Source organism: Lytechinus variegatus, chromosome 10 (genome assembly GCF_018143015.1).
Source record: "Lytechinus variegatus isolate NC3 chromosome 10, Lvar_3.0, whole genome shotgun sequence".
Lineage (NCBI taxonomy): Eukaryota > Metazoa > Echinodermata > Echinoidea > Temnopleuroida > Toxopneustidae > Lytechinus > Lytechinus variegatus.
In genome coordinates this window covers 1,269,639-1,290,934 of record NC_054749.1, presented here as the reverse complement: position 1 = coordinate 1,290,934, position 21,296 = coordinate 1,269,639, and the positions used below count along the sequence as shown (strand labels likewise).

The following is a 21,296-nucleotide window of genomic DNA, read 5'->3' as shown; positions in this document are numbered from 1 at the left end:
CGGCTCGCGGATCACACTGATCGCGTTTACACAGCATAAAATTGCCGTGTTGAGCACGGCTCGCGTGTCGAACCCCCGAGCCGTGTCACTGTGTAAACACGGTTTCATTGTAATCTACACCTAGGGCCTCTTAGAAGATATGTATTTGAATTTGTGTGACATTCTTTCATTGAATTCTGGATATATGTCAACAAGAAGCGCAATATAACAGACAAACCGAGTGAGAGATGCCTTCTTGCCTACTAGCTCAACATTCAAACACACAGTACTTCAGTTCGTCGGCGCCCATCTGAACCGTCGTATCAGCCAGTCAATATTGGTAAAAAAAACTAGATTTAAAGATTTTTGCAGAAAATGAAAGTACAAGTCCTATTCTATTCATTAACTAAATTTCTAGGCAGCAATTTATTTTAGTTTGTGAGATACGAGGGGATTTTCACAGCGATGCCATGCAAATTGTTGATAAAATGCGCATATCTCATAGGAAACACGATATGCAAATGCGCGGTCAGTAAAACGTTATATCTGCACTGCATTGACTTTGCACATAAAAAACGATACAACGTTTTGACTGATCGAACATATTGAAATCGCGGTCAGGGTTGTTGTATCCCTTATGGTGTTTTTGTACAGGGAAAATCTAAACCGCTCAAACCGAAATTACAAGCATGTAGCTGTTTTGCGATATTTTCTCTGATCCTCGGTTTTGTGTAAAAATAAAGATACCAATGTCAAGCAATCGTCATGGTCTTTCCAACCATTTATTTTTCTAGCAATGACTATGTTGTATTAAAGGCTGGGGAACTAAGTGTGAAAATTACAGTAAACTTTGAAGTCGATTTTCTCTGAGATGGGTTTGCACGGTTGTATGTCTGATACGACCGTTCCGATTACCGCAGCTGAGTTGTACAGATGAGCAAGTGGAATTCCTCTTATACCAGTAGTTATGTGTGCTGGTATTTTAGTAATTTAAACAATGCTGATGCAAAGAGAGACAACAGTTCATGTTTATAATTTATATACATGTATCTATATATTTCAACTATTACTGGATTAAATTCTGAATATATTCAAAACAAAATTAGCAGTGGCAGATCTGGCTTTTTGCTGAGGGAGGTTTGACAAGTAGATCCACTGGTGTTTTGCTTGCAGGATCCTTGTAAACAGGGAAGGGGTGTTTGAGTTTGATCCCACACTCCATTTTTCAGATCATTTTATAAGGGATCCCGAGGTGGGGGTTTAAACCCCTACCTCCCCCCTAAGATCTAGTCTGCTTGGCAAACCCTTCACTCGAAATAAGGGTCTGAATGTGCAGCCTACTCATGCCTTGTGTACTGAAGGCTCCTGTATTGGAACAGCAAGTTTTGTATGTGCTAGTCTTTGCGTGGAGGCACACTTGTTGATCAAAGTTCCAATGAGGGTCTGTGCCTGCAGACTACCTAAGATCCACCACTGAGTAGCCATTCAAGATTGTGATATATACTCAATTTATTTCCAGCTGACAAAAGTAGTATAATAAACCAAAGTGCCTTCTCTCCTACTAACAATCTAACCACTTAATGGGAAAAGGAAGGACACCAAAGGATGGTAATAATATGAGGCTCAAGAAAAAGACACATCCTAAATTATTAAATTTAGATAGGGTGTACCGGTAACCCTAAGAATCAGGATAAAATTGGTAAAAACCTACTAGCAGATCAGAATGATTTCCCACAGATAGAGGTTGAATCATGAATAATACCGGTAATTGCTTCTATACTGATCAAAAGCCCATGGGAACAGAATGCATCTTACTGCACAATATAACCATTCCCCAGAGATTTCATGCATTTAAATCCTAAACTGCTACAAAAGGTCCTCCTTTAACAACAAAAAAGAAATAAATAAAATGAGGACTCTTTGTAATTGAGAAATATTCACATAAAAAGCTACCCCTGTATTGTATGTGTTCTACAGTATGGATGTACTAGGCAAGTCAACACTTATACATTCTGGGGTTCTCACTTAGGTCTACTTATGATTCTTTAATATGGAAATTATCACCATGTTTTTTCCTAAAGTTTAATGGCAAACAAAATAAATGAATTAAATTGGTTTATAGGAAAACTTCAAGAAACATCCCTAAAATATTGCATAATGGTTTTATGATTATGTTGATAGGCCTATATGTAGAAGCAACACGATATGACCAAAATATTGTCAATTATGAAAAGTTAATCAAATACTTAATACAACATTAAAAGCACACAAGATAATTGTGAACATGAATCAACGATAATAAACATCTAACACAGGCTAACATCATTCCATCGACAGATAGCTCTAAAGCTACCCTTGCTGCAGCGATTACAGCGCAAGAATAATTCTCTCCAAAACCTCAACAAATACCCTTCATGTTCTCAAAGACATCAACAAACACTGGCAGCATACATTATCACATGCACATTACGAGCACATCATTTAATGATTATCATATTCTTTTAACGTCATCAAAAGACAATTACAGCATCAAGATAAAAATCACTGAACTCGGTTTCAAAGGTGACAATAGACAATTGCTTTGTACCAACATAAATTACTGATAATATCATAAGTTGATATAGATTGACAGCACTTGAAATACTTTGAATGACACTGTGGATAATAAGTTGTTTGTCTGGATAAAAGCTTCCCCCCCCCCCCCCCCGACAAACACACACATACATACACCACAAACGATTAGCACTGAAACATTTCAAGTAAAAAATGCAAATCTTGCAAATGTGTATAGTGGAGGCCTACATGTACTTCCTAATTTGTGAGTCCATCTATTTCATTATCTTTCAGCACTTACCATATCAGAAAATGTGTATTTTAAAGTTCTACTCACAGATGATCAATGCAAAATTAGAGGTTTTGTTCACACTTGCTCAAATACTTTGGATTCTTTTAAAGTTTAAAATATACGGTGCCAATTGATATGTTATAGGCCGTTCTCAGTAAGCTTTCTATAACTAGTATACTGGAAACCGATTCAGGAAACCAGTTTGGAAGATCGCTTTGCTAGCATTCCCACTTAATCACACGAAAGTGGTTTTAAAAATCACTTCATGTAAAACGATCTTGTTGCTATGGAAATGCTCTTAGTGGAGTGACACATTTTGTGCGAAAATTTGAAAACGCAGCGTAGGCATTCTACATATGTCGCGTGGAGTAGCGCATTCAAAATGTGCGAAGATCGCTTCGGAAGTACGGTTGTGTCCGCATGCTAAAACCAGTTTAACAAGGCAAAGCGATCTTGAAAACTACATCGCGAGGTGGTTTTCTGAACCGGTTTGGAAGATCGCTTCCAAGACCGCTTCAACTGTTCTCACTATGCGTTAAACTGGTTTCAACTAAAAAAGTTTCCAGTACACTAGTTTTAGGAACATAGTGAGAACAGTGTCTTATTCTCATTTACAACGTCCTGCATGTTCTGTTTATCCATATGTCCAGAGCATTCTATGATGTTTGCATTCATGCCTATTTGTTTGTTATGATTTAAATGGTATATATTTGAAGTGTTGCTTCTTTGAGCAAACTAACAAACATAGACCATAAAATAACATATTCAAGGTCTCAATATATCATGTTTCAATTTTTCATTCTGTCCAGATCACCAGTGTTATGGTAAGATGTTAAGTTGATCTATTTTCAAGGAAGTGCTTATGTATTAAATATTATATTACATTCCATGATTCTCATCTGTATCTCCATTGTTGAAGGAATCTTGTCTGAAAATTAACTTCTGCTTCTCATGATGGTGAAAAATCATAAAACACATAAATTTAATTTTCATATGAACAATCAGCATCCAAGTAACAATATCCTGAATGATTACTGTATTGTATAAGGCCACTAGTATGTATGTAAAACCACCAGGATCCATAAAACCATACCGTAACACTGAAAAACATTGCTTACCATATATAAATTGCAGGTTCCTGGTCGTAATAAAGTCAATCAATTTGCTGGAATCATAGGAATAACAACTGCATATCCAATTATGCCAAATTTCATCTACAGAAACATTCAAGTCCCAACTGAAAACTTATTTGTTCCTCTCCCATTAACAATAATGTGTTGTGTTCACATTTCTTTTCTCTTTCTTTTTCTATTTAATTTTCAATTCTTGTTCATGTATGTTTTGTTGGAGCTCAATGAGCACTGAAAGGTGGACCTGTACATAAGAATAAAGCAATTCAAGAAAAATATCACGTCTGTGCCATTGCATAAATCTTTCCGCTCTTTTTTTCTTTATTATTTATTTTTTCTTATTTATTCTTTTTATTATTATATATGTTTTTTTCCCTAATGATGTTATGATCACTTGTAAATATTCTAATTATGTTTGATTTGTTATTTTTGTTTATTTTTGGTCAGTGTTGACCCAATAAAACATATAAATACAAAAAAAAGAATAAAGCAATTCAAATTGATTGGTTGAAAGATTCTATTCATGACAAGATAAACTTGAAGTCCACATTCAAACTTAATAATAAACTTGGTTTATCCGTACGTCAAATAAATCTTCATATATATTACCCTTACACACAGGTATGAACATGATCCATTGATTCATCATAAACCATTAAAATTGGTAACTTTTACGTTATTATAATTTGATGGACATTTATCAAAGTTTCCTCAAAGGGGAAGTTCATCATAATGATAAGTTGGTTTTGATAAAAGAAAAACAGAGGAAAATATTGGGGAAGGTTTGATGGAAATCTAACACAAAATAATACAGAATAAGTTTATGAATTTTTACTTTTTAGTTATTTTGTGACATCAGAGGCAAGCAGCGTTTTCATATGTCATATGGTATATAAATTACCCATATGGGGAACCTGCTCGCATTTGACATCATAAATAAAAAAAAATATGAATTCAAAACTTTCTCATTCTTAGCTGGATTTCCATTGAAAATTCATCTATATTTTCTGTATTTTTCTGTTTATATTAAAACAAATATTGTCAGGTTGAACTTCCCCTTTCATATGTTGGATATTTTTCTGTTACTGTATATATATACTGTATATACAATCCATTTGCCATTGCTAAGTACATGTATCTAAATTAAATTGAGGTTAGGATCTTCCCTTTTTAACCCAATATCTTATTCATTCACTAACATCAGTGAATTTTCAATAAAAAAATGTATGAAATAAAACAAACTTTCTCCTATACCGATTTCCTGAATCAAATGATATTTTAGAAGTCCGTATATAATTTTCTGCTCCATTTCCTACATGTAGTAGAGAAAATGTTTCAATTAAAGGAAACTTACATTCTCAATGTAATCCAATCAATAACTTGTAAATCCATTACTAACTTGATCACCAACTGTGTATTAAACAATCAATAAGTGATGGAATGAATCCACCGATACTCATTGTATACACAGTAAAAACGCTGTTTAAGATTTTATACAATGCTGTTTACTATATGAACCTTACAGTAGTTGTTTAACAGTTTAAACAATCATGTCTAATTTATTGAAGATTAGATATTGAAAATTAAACTTTGTTGTATAAGATTTAAACACTTGTTTAAACTGTTTTAACAATTAATGTAAGGTTCATATAGTAAACAGCATTATATAAAAATTTTTAACAGCGTTTTTACTGTGTAGGCCTATTAAGTAATACATACATCAAATTAAGGAAGTAATACAACTTACCCCATATTCTTATTCAAAAGTGCTGTAGAGTCAAATTCATTAATCATATGAATCCATCAGAAATTGTCAAATTTGCTCTGAGCCAATCAGCTGCAAGGATTTCAGTAGCTTGCAACAATTGTCAATAAACATCACTATTTGTTTCATGAAAAGCTCCCCAGATGATGGACAGAATAAACTTCCATGAACGAAGGGCAATGTACCTTCTCCAATCAATTGGCAAACAGGACTGATTGTGATAAAGCCTTAGTGCTCAATAAGCACTTGATAATATCATAAGATTAATGCAACCAAAACTATAGAATCCAAGAATCTTTTTTCCAATAATCTCCGAGTCAATATCACCACAACATAACGTGATCTTCACCAGAAACCGAGAGTTCGGTAGAAATAAGAGAGCTTAGTATCCTTCTCCACTTATTGGTTAAGTTTCTGCTGGTGACTAAAAGTGAGAGAAAGTCCGACCCTCCTTTACGTTTGCCTGAATTGCATTGTGGGATTAATCAAGGAATTAATCAGTGTGTTTGTTTTAAACATCAGTGTACAAGATGGCATACAGCCAAACTAAACCACACACAGAAGGTGGTTTCAGACCGCCTCGAAGTTCGCCAGTTCCAGGTATTCTCTGATCGGGAAATTTACCCCGATCAGAAAATACCAGGTATTTTGGTAATGTGAAAGCAAACTACGCGTAATTTCCCCGAAAGAAAATACCCGCTAAATAGTGGGTACTTGGCGAAATTACGAGAACTTTCGTGGGGATTTTTCCAAGGTCGCAGGTATTTTGGCGATGTGAAAGCAAATTACGGGAACTTTTAGCCCAGCGTGTCGTTGGGCGCGGCGGCGTGGGTGGCTGCTGGGCTGGTGATTTTGAATCTCGCGCCTTTCCTGCTTATCAGACCATACTGCGCATGCTCGTAACTTCGGGAACTTATCCCGAAGGATGTGTTTCGGGGCGGTGTGAATGCAGGAATAATTAACGGGTATTTTTTAGCCTTAAAAAGTTCTCGTAATTTAACGGGGATTCTTGTGATCGAGGCGGTTTGAAACTGCCTATTGAGACAAAGATCCAGGCATACTGCGAGTACTTATGATATGAATTACACAATGTTCAAGGATTCTCTGCGGAATAACTTACAGAAAAAGTCATTAGGAACTATCCGGTCTGATTTACAAAAGGAAGTATCAGTGAGTGTTGATGTTCAAACATAATCTCCATGATCGCTAATAATTTCGAATGCGAGACCCGATACATTCTCTGTAATTTCGTGTTGATGATGAGCACAAGATATAACATATGATAACTCTCGGATGATTTGGTCATGAATATTCACTACATTTACTATTAAAAGCAGGAAAACAAGTGTGAAAATAGGTTCACCCATGTACATAGATTTGACACAAATTGGTTAGTCCTCAAAACAACAATTTCAAATATCAATCTTTATTCCTCTCAAGGCTTTTGAAAATAAATTCTAATTTCACAGTGCATATGTACAGTTTGACCAAATAAAGTTGGAAAGGGGACAATATCTAATAATTATTCATATCAGTTTTGTCCCACTGTTCCCTTACTGTACCACATGCATCCATTACTATAATAGGAAATTTTTATCTACTGGCATGACCAGTTATGTGTGTTAATCATTTTCTTAATTATTTCTTTCTTTTTCACTCTTCTATATTTCAAACTGAATGACACTTTTTTTCAAAAATTACAGTGTGTTTACATGTGATCGGCTTTTTCATAGTTTGTTAACGCGATTAACTTGCATGGGCTCAGAATCGGCAATTTCGCACCACAAAAGTAGTAGGTTCAGAACCGCGAGCCGATGCAGAATCGGCTTTTTTACTACAAAAGAGAAAGCCGATTCTGCATCAGCAGTTAGCACACATTTCATTTACTTCACCATTGTGACGTAATTGTAAGCGCACAGATCCAGCGTTGTCTTTATTATGACGTATATTGTTGGTATGCGTATCATTTCAGGTTTTTGACCCACGAGCCGATCCTGCACCGCGAGCTGTAACAGCGTGTAAACACGATGCAAGAAAAACCAAAAGCCGATTATGCATTGATCACATGTAAACATGGTATATATGACTGCACAAGAAGGTAACTTATAGTTCAGGCTGTATTGCAAATACAAGTGTAAATTTCTTTACCACCTCTGGGGATTAACTGTATACAAATATCACACAAACCACTTTCTCAACTATGCATGCATATGTCATGCTTTGCTTGGAGCCAACATCTTTCATCAGTTGAGAATGTCAATATGGTGTGATCCTTCAGGTCATATATCTCAATGCTCAGATCACAACATGGTAGTACAGAATATAAACCTGAATATAATGACCCATAGTCTCAATACCAGGAATAAAATGATACAGATCTAAAAAAATAATAAATAAACAAAATGGTAGATCAGAAAGTAGAGGATGCATGCCTGAACACAGGGCTCCACACTAATGCTTTTTACTACAGGTCCAACTTATTCATGTTGGACCAGTTTTTCCATTTTTTACTGGTCCAAACCTAAAATTTACTGGTCCCGCAAAATAAAGGATATCATAAAGACTTTTTTTTTTTGCTGTCTTTTATTCCCCCCCCCCAATACTAATAAACAGTAAACACATACACACACACAACATTATTCATGAGAACCATTTCTCAATTTTTTTAAGGTGCCATAGCCATTTTTATTATTTACTAAAAAGAGAAGAAAATATAATTTACATTACTTTGATATATTTTTTACTGGTCATGTCAGTATATCTGGCTATTTCTGAAAAGTTACTGGCCCGACAGCAATTTCTACTGGTCTGGGACCGTCGGACCAGTGCCAGTGTCACGTGCTGCTGAACATAATGACCTGGGGCCCGTTGCAGAAAGAGTTGCAATCGATCGCAACTCTAAAAATCATGCGCAACTTGATTTTCAACCAATCAACAGCGCGCATTTTGGACTTGCGATTGATTTTTTGACTTGCGTTTAAACGCAACTCTTTCTGCAACGGGCCCCTGGTGCTCATTATGTTAAATAGAAACCAAAGGATGGTAGGTGATAGAAAGTACACTAGTACAATCACCCCCACTCACAAAGGGGTTCCCTGGGCTGAAAATAATATTATTTGAACAGATAAGGAAAAATCAGACATAAAACACTGAAAATTTGATAAAAAATCAAATGTAAAGATTTTGGTAGCTTATAACAAGTCAGTACAAACCAATATTTGTTTCGTGAAATAATCCCATGTGGTAACAGAATGACCAGACAATTACTCCTGAAACAATTATTCCTATCCGAGATTTCTTGGTACCTTTTAATTTCTATCCAGTGATTCTTTTTAACCCAAATTGTTTGTATCATAAGACAAAACAGTTTTTTCAAACATAGTTAAAGAACACTGAATGCACTGTTAAATTATTCAAATATTAATTTATCAACAATTCCAGTTATAAACAACATTTTCATGAAATCTTTCCCTTCAAATGAAATACACTCAGATTGTCAAAATATTTGAAAATAGCAACTTTATTTCTTTTTCATTATTTCCCAACATACTATTCCAAGGGGTGCAGGTATATATATAAATTCATAGACCTTACACCAATTTTACTTTAAAATGCATGTGCCTCTCACCTTTCTAAAGGTTGGCTTTCAGGGGCGAGGAATGAGCAAGATCCAAATGAAGCCAATCACAACATTAGCATGAACGATAACTCAAGCAGACAAACAGGTAGACAACCACCTACTCATTCACAGATCCGTTAATGAACGCATACAGGCATGAACTTGAGCAAACAAGCGCAATGACTATGCATGCACGCATGCTTCCATCGACAAATACTGGCTGACAAGTGTGAAGTTTGAACACAACAAAAAAAAAGAATGTTTCCATGTTCATAGTACAAATGAGCTGTGCCAGTGTTTCAACTCAACCCATCACTATAGAAACAAAACATGAACAAAATCAAAGAAAAGAATCATTTCCTGATTTTTTTTTCAAGAATTTCCACCTACACCTTTTCTTTACAAATGAACAGCTTACATTCAAACACATCAGAAATACATGTAGGTCAAAACAAACTTCTAGGAATTTCTTTTATCAGGCCAAGCTAGGCGTATTGCAAAGTGTCCTATTTCAGATCATAGATGTGATCAAAGATAATTTCAACTATTTGGGTATAATCTATTGTTGCTCATTTTTAATGGAATATTTGTATGATTTGTCATGTTTCAACAAACCATCAACTTGCTGTAAAGATCAGAAAGTGGAGTAATATATTTAAGTGTATGCTTTATAAGTAGGGTGAGTTGTATCTGAAAAGTGACAAAACATCACACAGCCACCACCATCAGCATAGTCATCATAATCATCATTATCATCATCGTTGTCACCCTATCATAATAATCCTCATCATTGTTATCATCATCATCATCAACATCATCATTATCTTCATCAGCTGCAGCAACCTTTACACTTGTTTACAATTTCTTGCAGAATATTTGCTTTGTACACTACAAAATGTAGTTCTGCTTCCAATTCAACAACGTTGTATAACAGGGAAAATCCCTACTTTGAAATTTGAATTCTTGAAAAGTTTACACAGCTCAAATTCCATGTGTCAGAATAACCTTACAAGTTACAGTATTCATTCCAACATGAATGGCATTACTAGCACAGTAGCGAGACCATTAAACTAAACCATCGTCTTTTATTCAACCTTTGCTCTCATTCTCAATGTAAAGTGTGACTAACTCTTTCTCAGAATATGCACTTTATATGTGAATTATTCTGTTCTTACCTCCAGAGGGCGGTCTACTGATAAGTTGGACATAGTCACCAGGGAAGTATCCTATAGATTCTGTACCTCCTTTCATGATAGATCCTTTCCATCTCCCATCAGGATGTCTCTCTAAAACCTGAGAGGGGGGAGAGGAGAAAGAGGGGGATTTCCCATCCTCATGTTATCAATTCTAAATGACAGAGCATAATCTAGAAGTGTTTGAAACTGACAAGATGAACTCTTTGGCCTGAATTCATGGTGGTTTTGAAAACCCACCGTTGAATCCATGGTCTATGCAGATTTCCTATATAACTTACGCTTAATTTAGCATGTATCAGGCGTGTGTATAAAAAATATCCAATGCTGATGCGCCCTTTTGTCACAAAGCGCCAAATTGACCCCTGTTACCATGGTTAGATACGTTTTCCTATTCATGAGTCCACTGTTTGAAGAGTGGACTCATTATTCAAAACAGTAGACTCATGAATAAAATAGCGTGAATTACCATGGCAACAGGCGTCAATTTGGCGCACTCTGACAGAAGCGCGCATCAGCATTGGACACTTTTTAATATACGCGGTAAGTTAAGCGTAATTTATACAGGAAATCTGCATAAACCATGGACTCGACCGTGGGTTTTCAAAACCACCTTTGTGAATTCGGGCCTTTCAGCCTGGGGAATGCAGAGGAAGTTTTTAAGTATCCATTCCAGATTAGTTGAAGACAAGTAAGAAGATGCAAATGTTTCACAACCACAGTTTGACACACTCTAAACAACATTCATAATATACACAATTTACTGAGTAATCAGGGGGGTGTTTCACAAAGATATAAATCTGACTTATAGTCTCGCTTAAATTCCCAGTTGCGTACGGTATAAAAGGCATCGCCGTATTGGTCAATTTATGCTTAGCACAGGCATGCTACTGCATATTAATCAATAAGTTCCCATGTCGTTTGTAATTATTTTTGCGAAGATTGGCTCCTTTTCCAGCTGATACAAGATAATTTTGCACAAAATCACAATGGTCCCAAATAGTCCTACAACCAATTGCAAAAGGGACTCTGAAACTCTCTGAAATTTTGCTAACATAACATGGAGGGATCAAGTGTAAAAATATTGATGTCAAACAAGTTCATATTATGCCCCCAGGAGCTGGATACATCTTAATGTTTTCAGGTCACTAAACACTATCTAAAACAACAATAAACAAGGCTCTTTTTTTATACATCTGATTTGCTTACACTAGATTAAACGGCGATTAAACAAACTTTCAATATCACAAGGGAAACGGTAGATGGCAATATTTATCAAATCTAACACCAGTCCAGCAGCATTGGAGAGAGAATGACCCTGTGTGTGTGCTGTGTCACAAGATGCATCTAAAAGAAGATAGACATATCTATCTATATGATTAACTTTTCCATTGTAGAAAAGTAATGGAGGTCCTTGTAACAAGTTGGAATCTCCTGCCACACCATGTTTTGTGTTTAGTTTGGTCAGTACTAATTTTGTAAACTTTGGGTGATATTTTTGCCTCCTTGCAAACAAAAAAATCAAGCTAATTATGAACTCTTTACTATATTGTGTTTTTTTCATATGTACAGGAAATATAAAAACATAAATAAATAAAAGCAATCAATCAATTGAATATAATGAAGTATGATGTGAACAAGGAGAATGACACTTCTTAACATGTAGAAAATGTTCACATGACAGAGACCAAAGACATGTCCCTGTGGCACCCCTCCTACCAGTAGGATATATTGAAACAGAGAGGCACGTTTCAGCATCCCTCATCACACCATTAATGAGTGACTGAAAAAATATGGATGAGTATACTAAGCAACAAAATATAATTTTTCAATTAATCAATATCTGCCACAGGCAATCAAAATTGTTTTAATAAAATCATCAATGCGTATTGTATCATAAAGCAACTGAGTCTAACATGAGACAAGTAATTAAATGTCTTCTCATCTAGAACTCCTTGATATTACTTACCGTTAGTATGTCCCCAGCCTTGAATGAAATGGCTGACCTGTCATGGATGCGTGAATAGTCCTTGATCGCTTGAGCTTGACAGCCTCCTATCGCTTCTGTAATTACAACAATAAAAACATCAACAATACTTTAATAGATCCTATAATAGCATCGGTCAAGGTACAATCATTGAAACATAGGTTATAATTTGAACACCATAATAACTAATGAGTACCTTATCCTGATGTAGCAGTCAAGAGCTCTTTCATATCATACCACGATCGAGCATCCATTGGAAAGTGGTATGCTATTTGTGAGCATGTTAAAAATGGCTCATAATTTGATTGCTCCAAAGAGAATGGATTATGTGCATACATAGTATGGATAAGTCTGAATATAATGAACCTAATAATCCCTTCATCTTAAGTGATATATATCTCATTATATATCTCTCTATTCAAACATGAAATATCATTTTGATTACACTGAAGTGCAATCCTAATTTTGATAAACACTGCATCTTTGATCAATAGAAACTTTGCACCCCATAACACAAAGGCTTGTGATTTAATTGCAAACTAAATTCTGAATGCTTTACTGGTTAGTATTATGAAGATAGTATACAAGAATAATTTTGATCGGTCAATATAAGTTTTGCTTCTGACTGCCACTCTCATGTTAAATATGAATCCAGGGTCCCGTCTTGCAACGTGTTACGATTGATCCGATCAATCACAACTTTGGATGGCCAGCAATGTAAACATATAAAATGCAAATTTTTTCCAAATATTTTCTAGAGATGATGTACATTCATCATTCTCTCAAAGATTAAGTGTGATTCTCTTTGTTTACTACGGAGATTGTGCAAAGTTCTTGTAGAAAAAAATTATGGTATGGATGGATTTCCATTCAGTTGAGATTAATTGGATCAATCGTAGCTCTTTGTAAGACTGGGCCCTGGAGTATCTTCATGTATCAATCATTCATTGGTTAGCAATGTCATTTATTGGAAACAATCTAACGCATCCCTTAAATGAGATCTCTGATAAATGTAAACTTCATTTCTACTAAACGTATCCTTTTCCACAAAATACTCTGCTCCTAACTTTCAAGTTTATACATTTTCATATTGCAGGATGCTACATAACTTTTTAGAAGCACTTGCCTGGTCGGGTAAATAGATTTTTAAATAGTTGGAATATACTTGCCGAAAAATCTATTTCACTTGCCTGAAAAGATCATTAAATTTTTTTACCTCTTCAAAAGAAAGTTTTGTGGTATTATAAACCATTGACCTTTTTCTCTATGTTGACATGAAGTGATCTACTTTATTGCATTTCTTTTTCCAAAGTGATTTTATCTTGCCTACCATGACCAAAATAAGGGTCAATATATCATATTGTTCCTAATTTGGGTAATTCTACTGTGAGAATTTTTCTTGCCTAATTGTTTTGAAGTAAAGACCAAAACTACTTGCCCGACTCTAACTTCTACTTGCCCCGGGCAATCGGGCAAGTGCTTATGTAGCACCCTGCATATTGTACTATTGTTAGGTGCATATTATTGTCACCATCGTACTCATTCTCCAAATAAAGTAATTCAAGAACTTTCATGAACAAATATGCAAATATTTCCATTTGATCTTAATTTTCTATCGTGTGATAATTGCACTTATAGAGAGAGACGTAAGAATAATAATAATCTCTATTAACAGGCCACACAGTAATTTCCTATTTCAACACCCCGGTAATAATCCTAACTGGGGAGGACAATATTTACACCTTTGAGTACGCTTGTAAGAGCGGAGGGGTGTCCCGCTGGGGCCGAGCATTCCACCCCCCATATCCATCGTGTGATTAATTTTATGGTCCTCGCATTCAGCTGCGCAGTCAAACTCCAGAGGGAGCCAATTACTATCACATTCATGCCGATGTAAACATAATGTCACGAACTCCACGCATCGCTACACGCACTCGAACATAAACATAAACTTACTTGAGCTATGGTAAAACTCACTAGCTATGCTAACACAGTATCCCAAATGCAATTTCTTATGGAACATAATTCCTTCATTATAATCATTGGTAATCAACTTTAATTAAAAAAGAATGTACCATGAAATAATAATCTCAGACAAAATTCCATAATCACACGATGGATATGGGGGTTGGAATTATATCCAATGGATTTGCAACTAATTTTGTTTTAATTCTAATCTGCAAAAAGAATACAGATCATTAATTGCAGTAAGTATACTTTCCATTCACTTTTCTTTACTTAAATGATATTACATTTCATAGCATTCACTTAAGAGTCATAAAATAATATGAAATGACAAATAAGGGCAAGGTATTAACCATGTGAGATGGTAAAATGGCAACATCAACAATACTGCACAGAGCACCAAGGAAATTAACTACTACTATGCTCAGTTCAAATTTATTCTGTTCATGTTATATGAACTAGAAATATTACTGAAGGTGATTAAAATCTTCACCTTATGGAATTGCCATGGTAATGCAGGTTTGAACACATTTAGAAAATAGATCTTGCATGTCTTTACCCCAAGACAAATATTTGTGTCAACTTTCATGACTAAAAACTAGGGAAGTAGTTTGATCCACAGGAGTTTTCCTGGATTTTGGGCTATGATGTGGTTACTATGGCAATGCAATTTCTGACAAATGAGAAAAAAAAGTCTTGCAATCTTTGCCTCAAGATTAGTGTGTGTGCCAAATTTCATGTAATTTGTTGAAAACCAACAAAGAAGTTTGAATCAGGTTTTTACCTAATTTTCACCATAGGTTACCATGGCAACATTATTTCTGATACACAAAGAAAATTTACCTTGCACATCTTTACCTCAAGACCAATGTGTGTGCCAAATTTCATGAGAATTGCTTAAAAACTGAGGAAGTAGTTCCAATCTCAAGATTTTTTACCTGGTTTTTGCTATAATATACTGTTGCACACTTTGCTACACAATGTCCAACATATGCGAATTCCATATTTCATGATCATTTGTTAAAGATTTAGAAAGTAGTTCAATGCACAAGATATGCAACGGACCAACAGATAGATTGGAGCTGATTTTATCGTTTAAAATCAATTCGTTCCTGGACCCTCAGCATGTGAAGCTCCCTCAACAGTGGAGTGACAGACTCACAAGAATGATGATTTGCAAGTAGTCTAGTGGCTGAATTTTGTACTCTCTGCATTCATCGGAAGCCTAAATTGTTAAAAGGGTTGAAATTCTAGCTCTTATCCGAGCATTAATTTTTGGATAGAGTGTCATTTTATCATGAATAAACTGAGGTGGAACCATTCCAGCATTTGCCCCAAGTATTGTTCTACCTATGGACCACTGGATGTCCAACCATCAAATTTTAATGGAGTGATTAAAACTACTGTCAATTTAAACTCATTAATGATCCATCACCGATAATGGCACATTAAAACTACTTATTAACAGCCAGACCAATGATACTAGGTGGTTAAATGGATGTCATTACAGTCTGCCAAATACATTCTTGAAATGTTAGTCATGTGATGACATACTTAGCATGATCTTCAGCTGATACACATGACTGATAGAGTACATGAAGAGGGGAAAGATCACAGCAAAGAATGGATTTTTTAATTCCTGGAGGCGATTATCCCATTATCGATAATAAAAACCAAAAAAAATTTGACTCATCAAAAAAAAGATCTCGTAAGAATTAATCCTGATTCATCCCCCCCCCCCATCCCATGACTATCATTCTTTATCAAAGTTATACATCTCTAGTCAACCATATTTCGCTTCCGGTGATACCTGCACCATTGCTGTGAATACAACAGATACATCAAGAGAACACATGAGATTGATCCTCTAATAGTGGACATTTGAATGAAATTCAACTAGCTGCTTGTATCAGGAACTAATGCATTTCTTTTTATGTGTGTATGATGTTTATATGAGCAAAATGATGAGAACAAGATGACTTTAGAGACAACCAAAATTTTTGAAGTATTCTTATCCATGTTAAATGGATTAGCTTTGGAAAATCTGGGGGTTTCACAAATGTGACTTAAAATAATTTTTAAATGCAAACACATCTTATTTAACATGTAATCTGATCCATTGATACATGGTAGTGCACACACCATTGCGCATGATCTGAACTATGTGGTGATGTGTTACATTAGGCATGCACTGAAATAAAGTGTGACTGTAAACGTTTAAATCTTTGTGAAAACACCCCCAAGGGTCTGGTGCAATGAAGAAGCTATTTGGCTAATATTTTACACATACTAACATTGTTTTACTTCAGTTTGGGATCATATTCTAAACCTACTCCAAAGCATAAACTTTATCCTTACCTTCTTCACCAAAATATTGGTGAAGGTTTGAGGAAAATCCCTTAAAAAAAGAGTAAGAAAGTTATTAGAGTTCAAAGATTTGGATTTGTGACATCATAAACGAGCAGCTGTCCCATGTGTTATGTAATATAAAGTGCATAAATTTCAAACTTTGTATGGTTCCTGATGACTTTTGTTTTCTTTTCATGATCGGGTGTGAAACGATTAGTCTATTGATATACAAAAGTTACAGTGAAAACCATTTTCAATTTTCTGAGAAAATGACATTTCATTGATTTTTTACCATTCGCTATGTAGGAATGCTGCTCGCATATGACGTCACAAATCAAATAATTGAAATTCTAATAACTTTTTAATTATTTGATGAATTTTTCTCAAAGCTTCAGCAATATTTTTCATTAATTTTTCTGCTATTTTTACAATAAACTTTTTGTCAGGGTGAACTTCCCCTTTAATACCTTCTTCACCCTTCCCCTACACCTTCAACTACATGTATGCCTACACACCTAAACCATGGGGGGGCACTCGACCAAAAAATGGTGGGGGTGTGTCGCGGGCGAGACAAAAAACGGGGGCCTTGGAGCGGGCTTGTTGTAAAAAGGAGGGTCCTCGGAACGGTGTTGGAACTACAAATGTTTGTGAAAAAACGGGGGTCCTTGGAACGGATCGCCAGCGTGTGAGTGCGTATGCATCCCTATGGAACGGTCATGTGTGCATGGTGCAGCTAGTGCGGCCTCAGCCGGGTGCGCTCACAGAGAGCTGAGGCGATGGTAGGACAGCGAAAAATTGCAGCTCTGTAGCAGATCAATTCGTTCGGAACGGCATAACGAAAATTATGCGAGGCTTTGGAGCGGATTTTTTCTCAACAAGAAGAAAATGATATGCCTTGGAGCGGCTTTCTTGGTTCTTCTTCTCAATAAGACAAAAATGCTATGCCTTGGAACGGAAATTTTAGTATAAAAATGGGGGTCCCCTCCATGGCACATACTCAATTATATACTGAGTGTCCCCCCCCCCCCAGGACCTAAACCTACCTTAACTCAACCTTCATGTACAACTCAATACACACCCTAAACGAACAGAGCATGACCAATATAAAACTGTGTTCTTTTTATTAGGGTAAGAATACAGATCTGTAAAATGCTTAGAGACATTTTCCCATGTCATAAGTACTAAAATAAAAGCCCAAAATTATTGTTGTTTATCATAATACAATAACATAGCTAAATATTGAAGCACAACTGATACCAAAGCCAACAATTGCCTTTAAACAAGGCCCAGTGTCTGTTGTGATATTTATATCACATATCTATCAACTGGAAAAGAAGGTTTGCAAAAAGCCGAGTGCGAGGATTTTGAGCTCAGTCACAGGGCCTTTAGGAACCTAATTTGGATTTGTTAACAATTGTTTCTGAATCAGAATCGCTACCTGAGAGGTAGCGGCCATTTTTTAATTGACAATTCAAAAAGTTCTCCTCAACTTCAATGAGAAGGTAACATTCTGGAGAGCAATTCATGATATAAATATTGATTTTCACTGACAACTAATGTTATAAGCTACTAAAATCATTGCACCTAATTGCAATGAATTCATGAATTATGACATAGCTTGTACGGTCAATGCTGAAGATGTATCGATGAACGTTTTTGATGACAACACCCATGCTTCATCTATTACTACTGGGCAGAGACAATAAACAACAATACTTCAACCACATCAGCATATTGACTGATCCAACATAATCGCTGGGATTTTGATTAAAAAAGAGGGGCTTAGCGAGACAGGAAAGCTGTTAATAGGAGGAGTTTCCTGCTCTCAGCCTGGTTATATTCCCTTTATCAGGGTCATACGCCAAACCCAATGCACTTTCAGGAGGCCACTATCATCAAAGGTAATAATAGGTATCACGCATCTCTCGATACCTTGATCCGAAAGAGATAGCTGGCGACACATCCAGGCCCCGTATAACATAAAGCTTAGCAATTGATCATGAGGTTGATTTTTTTCGATTCATCACACACAATGATCAAAGCAATCAATCATAGAAACCAGCCCTACGATTAATTGCAAAGCATCATGTAACAGGGGCCCAGGTAATGAAATTCTCATTTATGGGAGCATCGCTCCTGGTATGTACAACAACTCTCGTCGCTGGATTCAGAGTTTCGTCATCATCATGTTAACGCTTTCCCACATTCATTAATAATGTATATACTCCTGTTATTTTCAGTTCTTTAGACCAATTATACACCACTGTCCTCCCTTCTTATTGTATTGTTTATATGTTTATGAACCTTATTAATGCAATTTGTACTTTCTCTGGTATATACAACAACTGTCGTCGCAGGATTCAGAGTTTCGTCATCATCATGTTAACGCTTTCCCACATTCATCAATAATGTACATACTCCCACACTCCTGTTATTTTCAGTTCTTTAGACCAATTATACACCACTGTCCTCCCTTCCTATTGTATTGTTTATACTGTATGTTTAAAAACCTTATTAATGCAATTTGTACTTCTTTGGCAGACTATTAATGGATTATAAATTGTCACGATTATGCTCACACCATGCTGTTATCATCTGAGTCATAGCTCTAATCTGACGACATTCTCAGCGTTTCATCAAGCACTTTGTTGGTGAAAGTCACTGACAAATTTGCTCAGTAGCTTATAACAAATATCATTGACTATTTGTTTTATGTTATCCCCACCCCATCTAATGTGTCCTAAATGAAATATAAGTTCTCTTTGTGGTCCTTCCCCTTTTCTCATGAGTACGATGGATTGTGTGTTTATGCTTCCATTGCAGTGACAGAATCTGTTTGATTTTGAATAATTAATTCAAATGCGATTTAAATGCAATTTTGAAAAACTTTCTATTATTTTGACATAGAATTAGACCATGGCGTAAACTGGACCTCATATTAAGGGCCCGAGACTCTATCCTTGTCTTAAGGTGGTTTCAAACTGCCTCGATCACAAGAATCCTTGTTAAATTACGAGAACTTTTTAAGGCTAGAAAATACCCGTTAATTATTCTTGCATTCACACCGCCCCGAAACACATCCTTCGGGATAAGTTCCCGAGGTTACGAGCATGCGCAGTATGGTCTGATAAGAAGGCAAGGCGCGAGATTAAAAATCACTAGCCCAGCAGCCACCCACGCCGCCGCGCCCAACGACACGCTGGGCTAAAAATTACTGTAATTTGCTTTCACATTGCCAAAATACCTGCGACCTTGGAAAAATCCCCGCGAAAGTTTTCGTAATTTCGCCAAGTACCTACTATTTAGCGGGTATTTTCGTTCGGGAAAATTACGCGTAGTTTGCTTTCACATTACCAAAATACTTGGTATTTTCTGATCGGGGTAAATTTCCCGATCAGAGAATACCTGGAACTGACAAACTTCGAGGCGGTCTGAAACCACCTTTAATGATTCTAGAAAACAATCTTCATCTAGAGGAAAGGGATATTAGGCTGATGAGCATCAAAGGGATGGTCCAAGCTGAACATATTTATATCTTATAGAGTAGAATTCACTGAGCAAAACGCTGAAAATTTCATCTAAATCGGATAACAAATAATAAAGTTATTGAACTTTAAAGTTTAGTAATATTTTGTGAAAGAGTCGTCATGAAAATTCACTTGGTCGGCTGATGATGTCACATCCCCACTTTCCGTTTTCTTATGTTATTACATAAAATCATAATTATTTAATTATTTCATACTTGAGTGAATAATATGTCTCCTTTATAATGAAATAAGTTGCAGCAATAAATATCTAATGCACTAAATCAGTTGTCAATCCAATTTTTCTAGTTCTTGGAGGAAAAAATTGAATAAACCTAATTTCATATAATAAAATACAAAAGAACAAGTGGAGATGTGACATTATCAGCCCATGTAATGAATATTCATGACGACTGTTTTCACAAAATATTGCTAAACTTTAAAGTTCAAAAACTTTTTACTATTTGTTATCCAATTTTGATGAAATTTTCGGCATTTTGCTCAGTGAATTCTGCTCTATTTATTAAGCTATAAATACTTTCAGCCCAGACCATCCCTAGGCATCATGTGAGTGTATGTCACCAGCATGAATAAAATAACCCAAGCCAAAACCAAAGTACATCACTGTCTGTAATTTATCTACATAATTTATTCAAAAAAAATTTATCGCAAATATTGGGATTGCAACGTTGAGATTAAGCCCAACAAAACATTTTGATAATTGTGTCTATGTTACAACCATGTTCTGATCTGGATGATTTACTGGATGACAAACAGTGAGATAATTTGAACAACTTTGGTTGGTGGAGATGAACCTCGTATTTTCAAGTGACCTTTAATGACCTTCAAAGGCCCAGTAAGCTTGTTCATCACAAAGGAACCAGAGATCCATGTCTAACAAATTGACTTTAATGATAAAAGGCCTTTATTTCTATGGAAT

General features: G+C 35.7%; 1 protein-coding gene across 1 annotated transcript in view; it reads right to left on the bottom strand.

The window, feature by feature from the left end:
• Positions 1–21,296, bottom strand: part of LOC121423129 (protein Shroom-like) — a 96,814-nt gene that overhangs the window by 37,958 nt on the left and 37,560 nt on the right. The window contains exons 7-8 of the mRNA XM_041618419.1: positions 12,501–12,595; positions 10,514–10,631 (exon numbers count right to left, since the gene is read on the bottom strand). Coding sequence (XP_041474353.1) covers positions 10,514–10,631; positions 12,501–12,595 — 213 coding nt within the window. The remainder of the gene's footprint in view (positions 1–10,513; positions 10,632–12,500; positions 12,596–21,296) is intronic.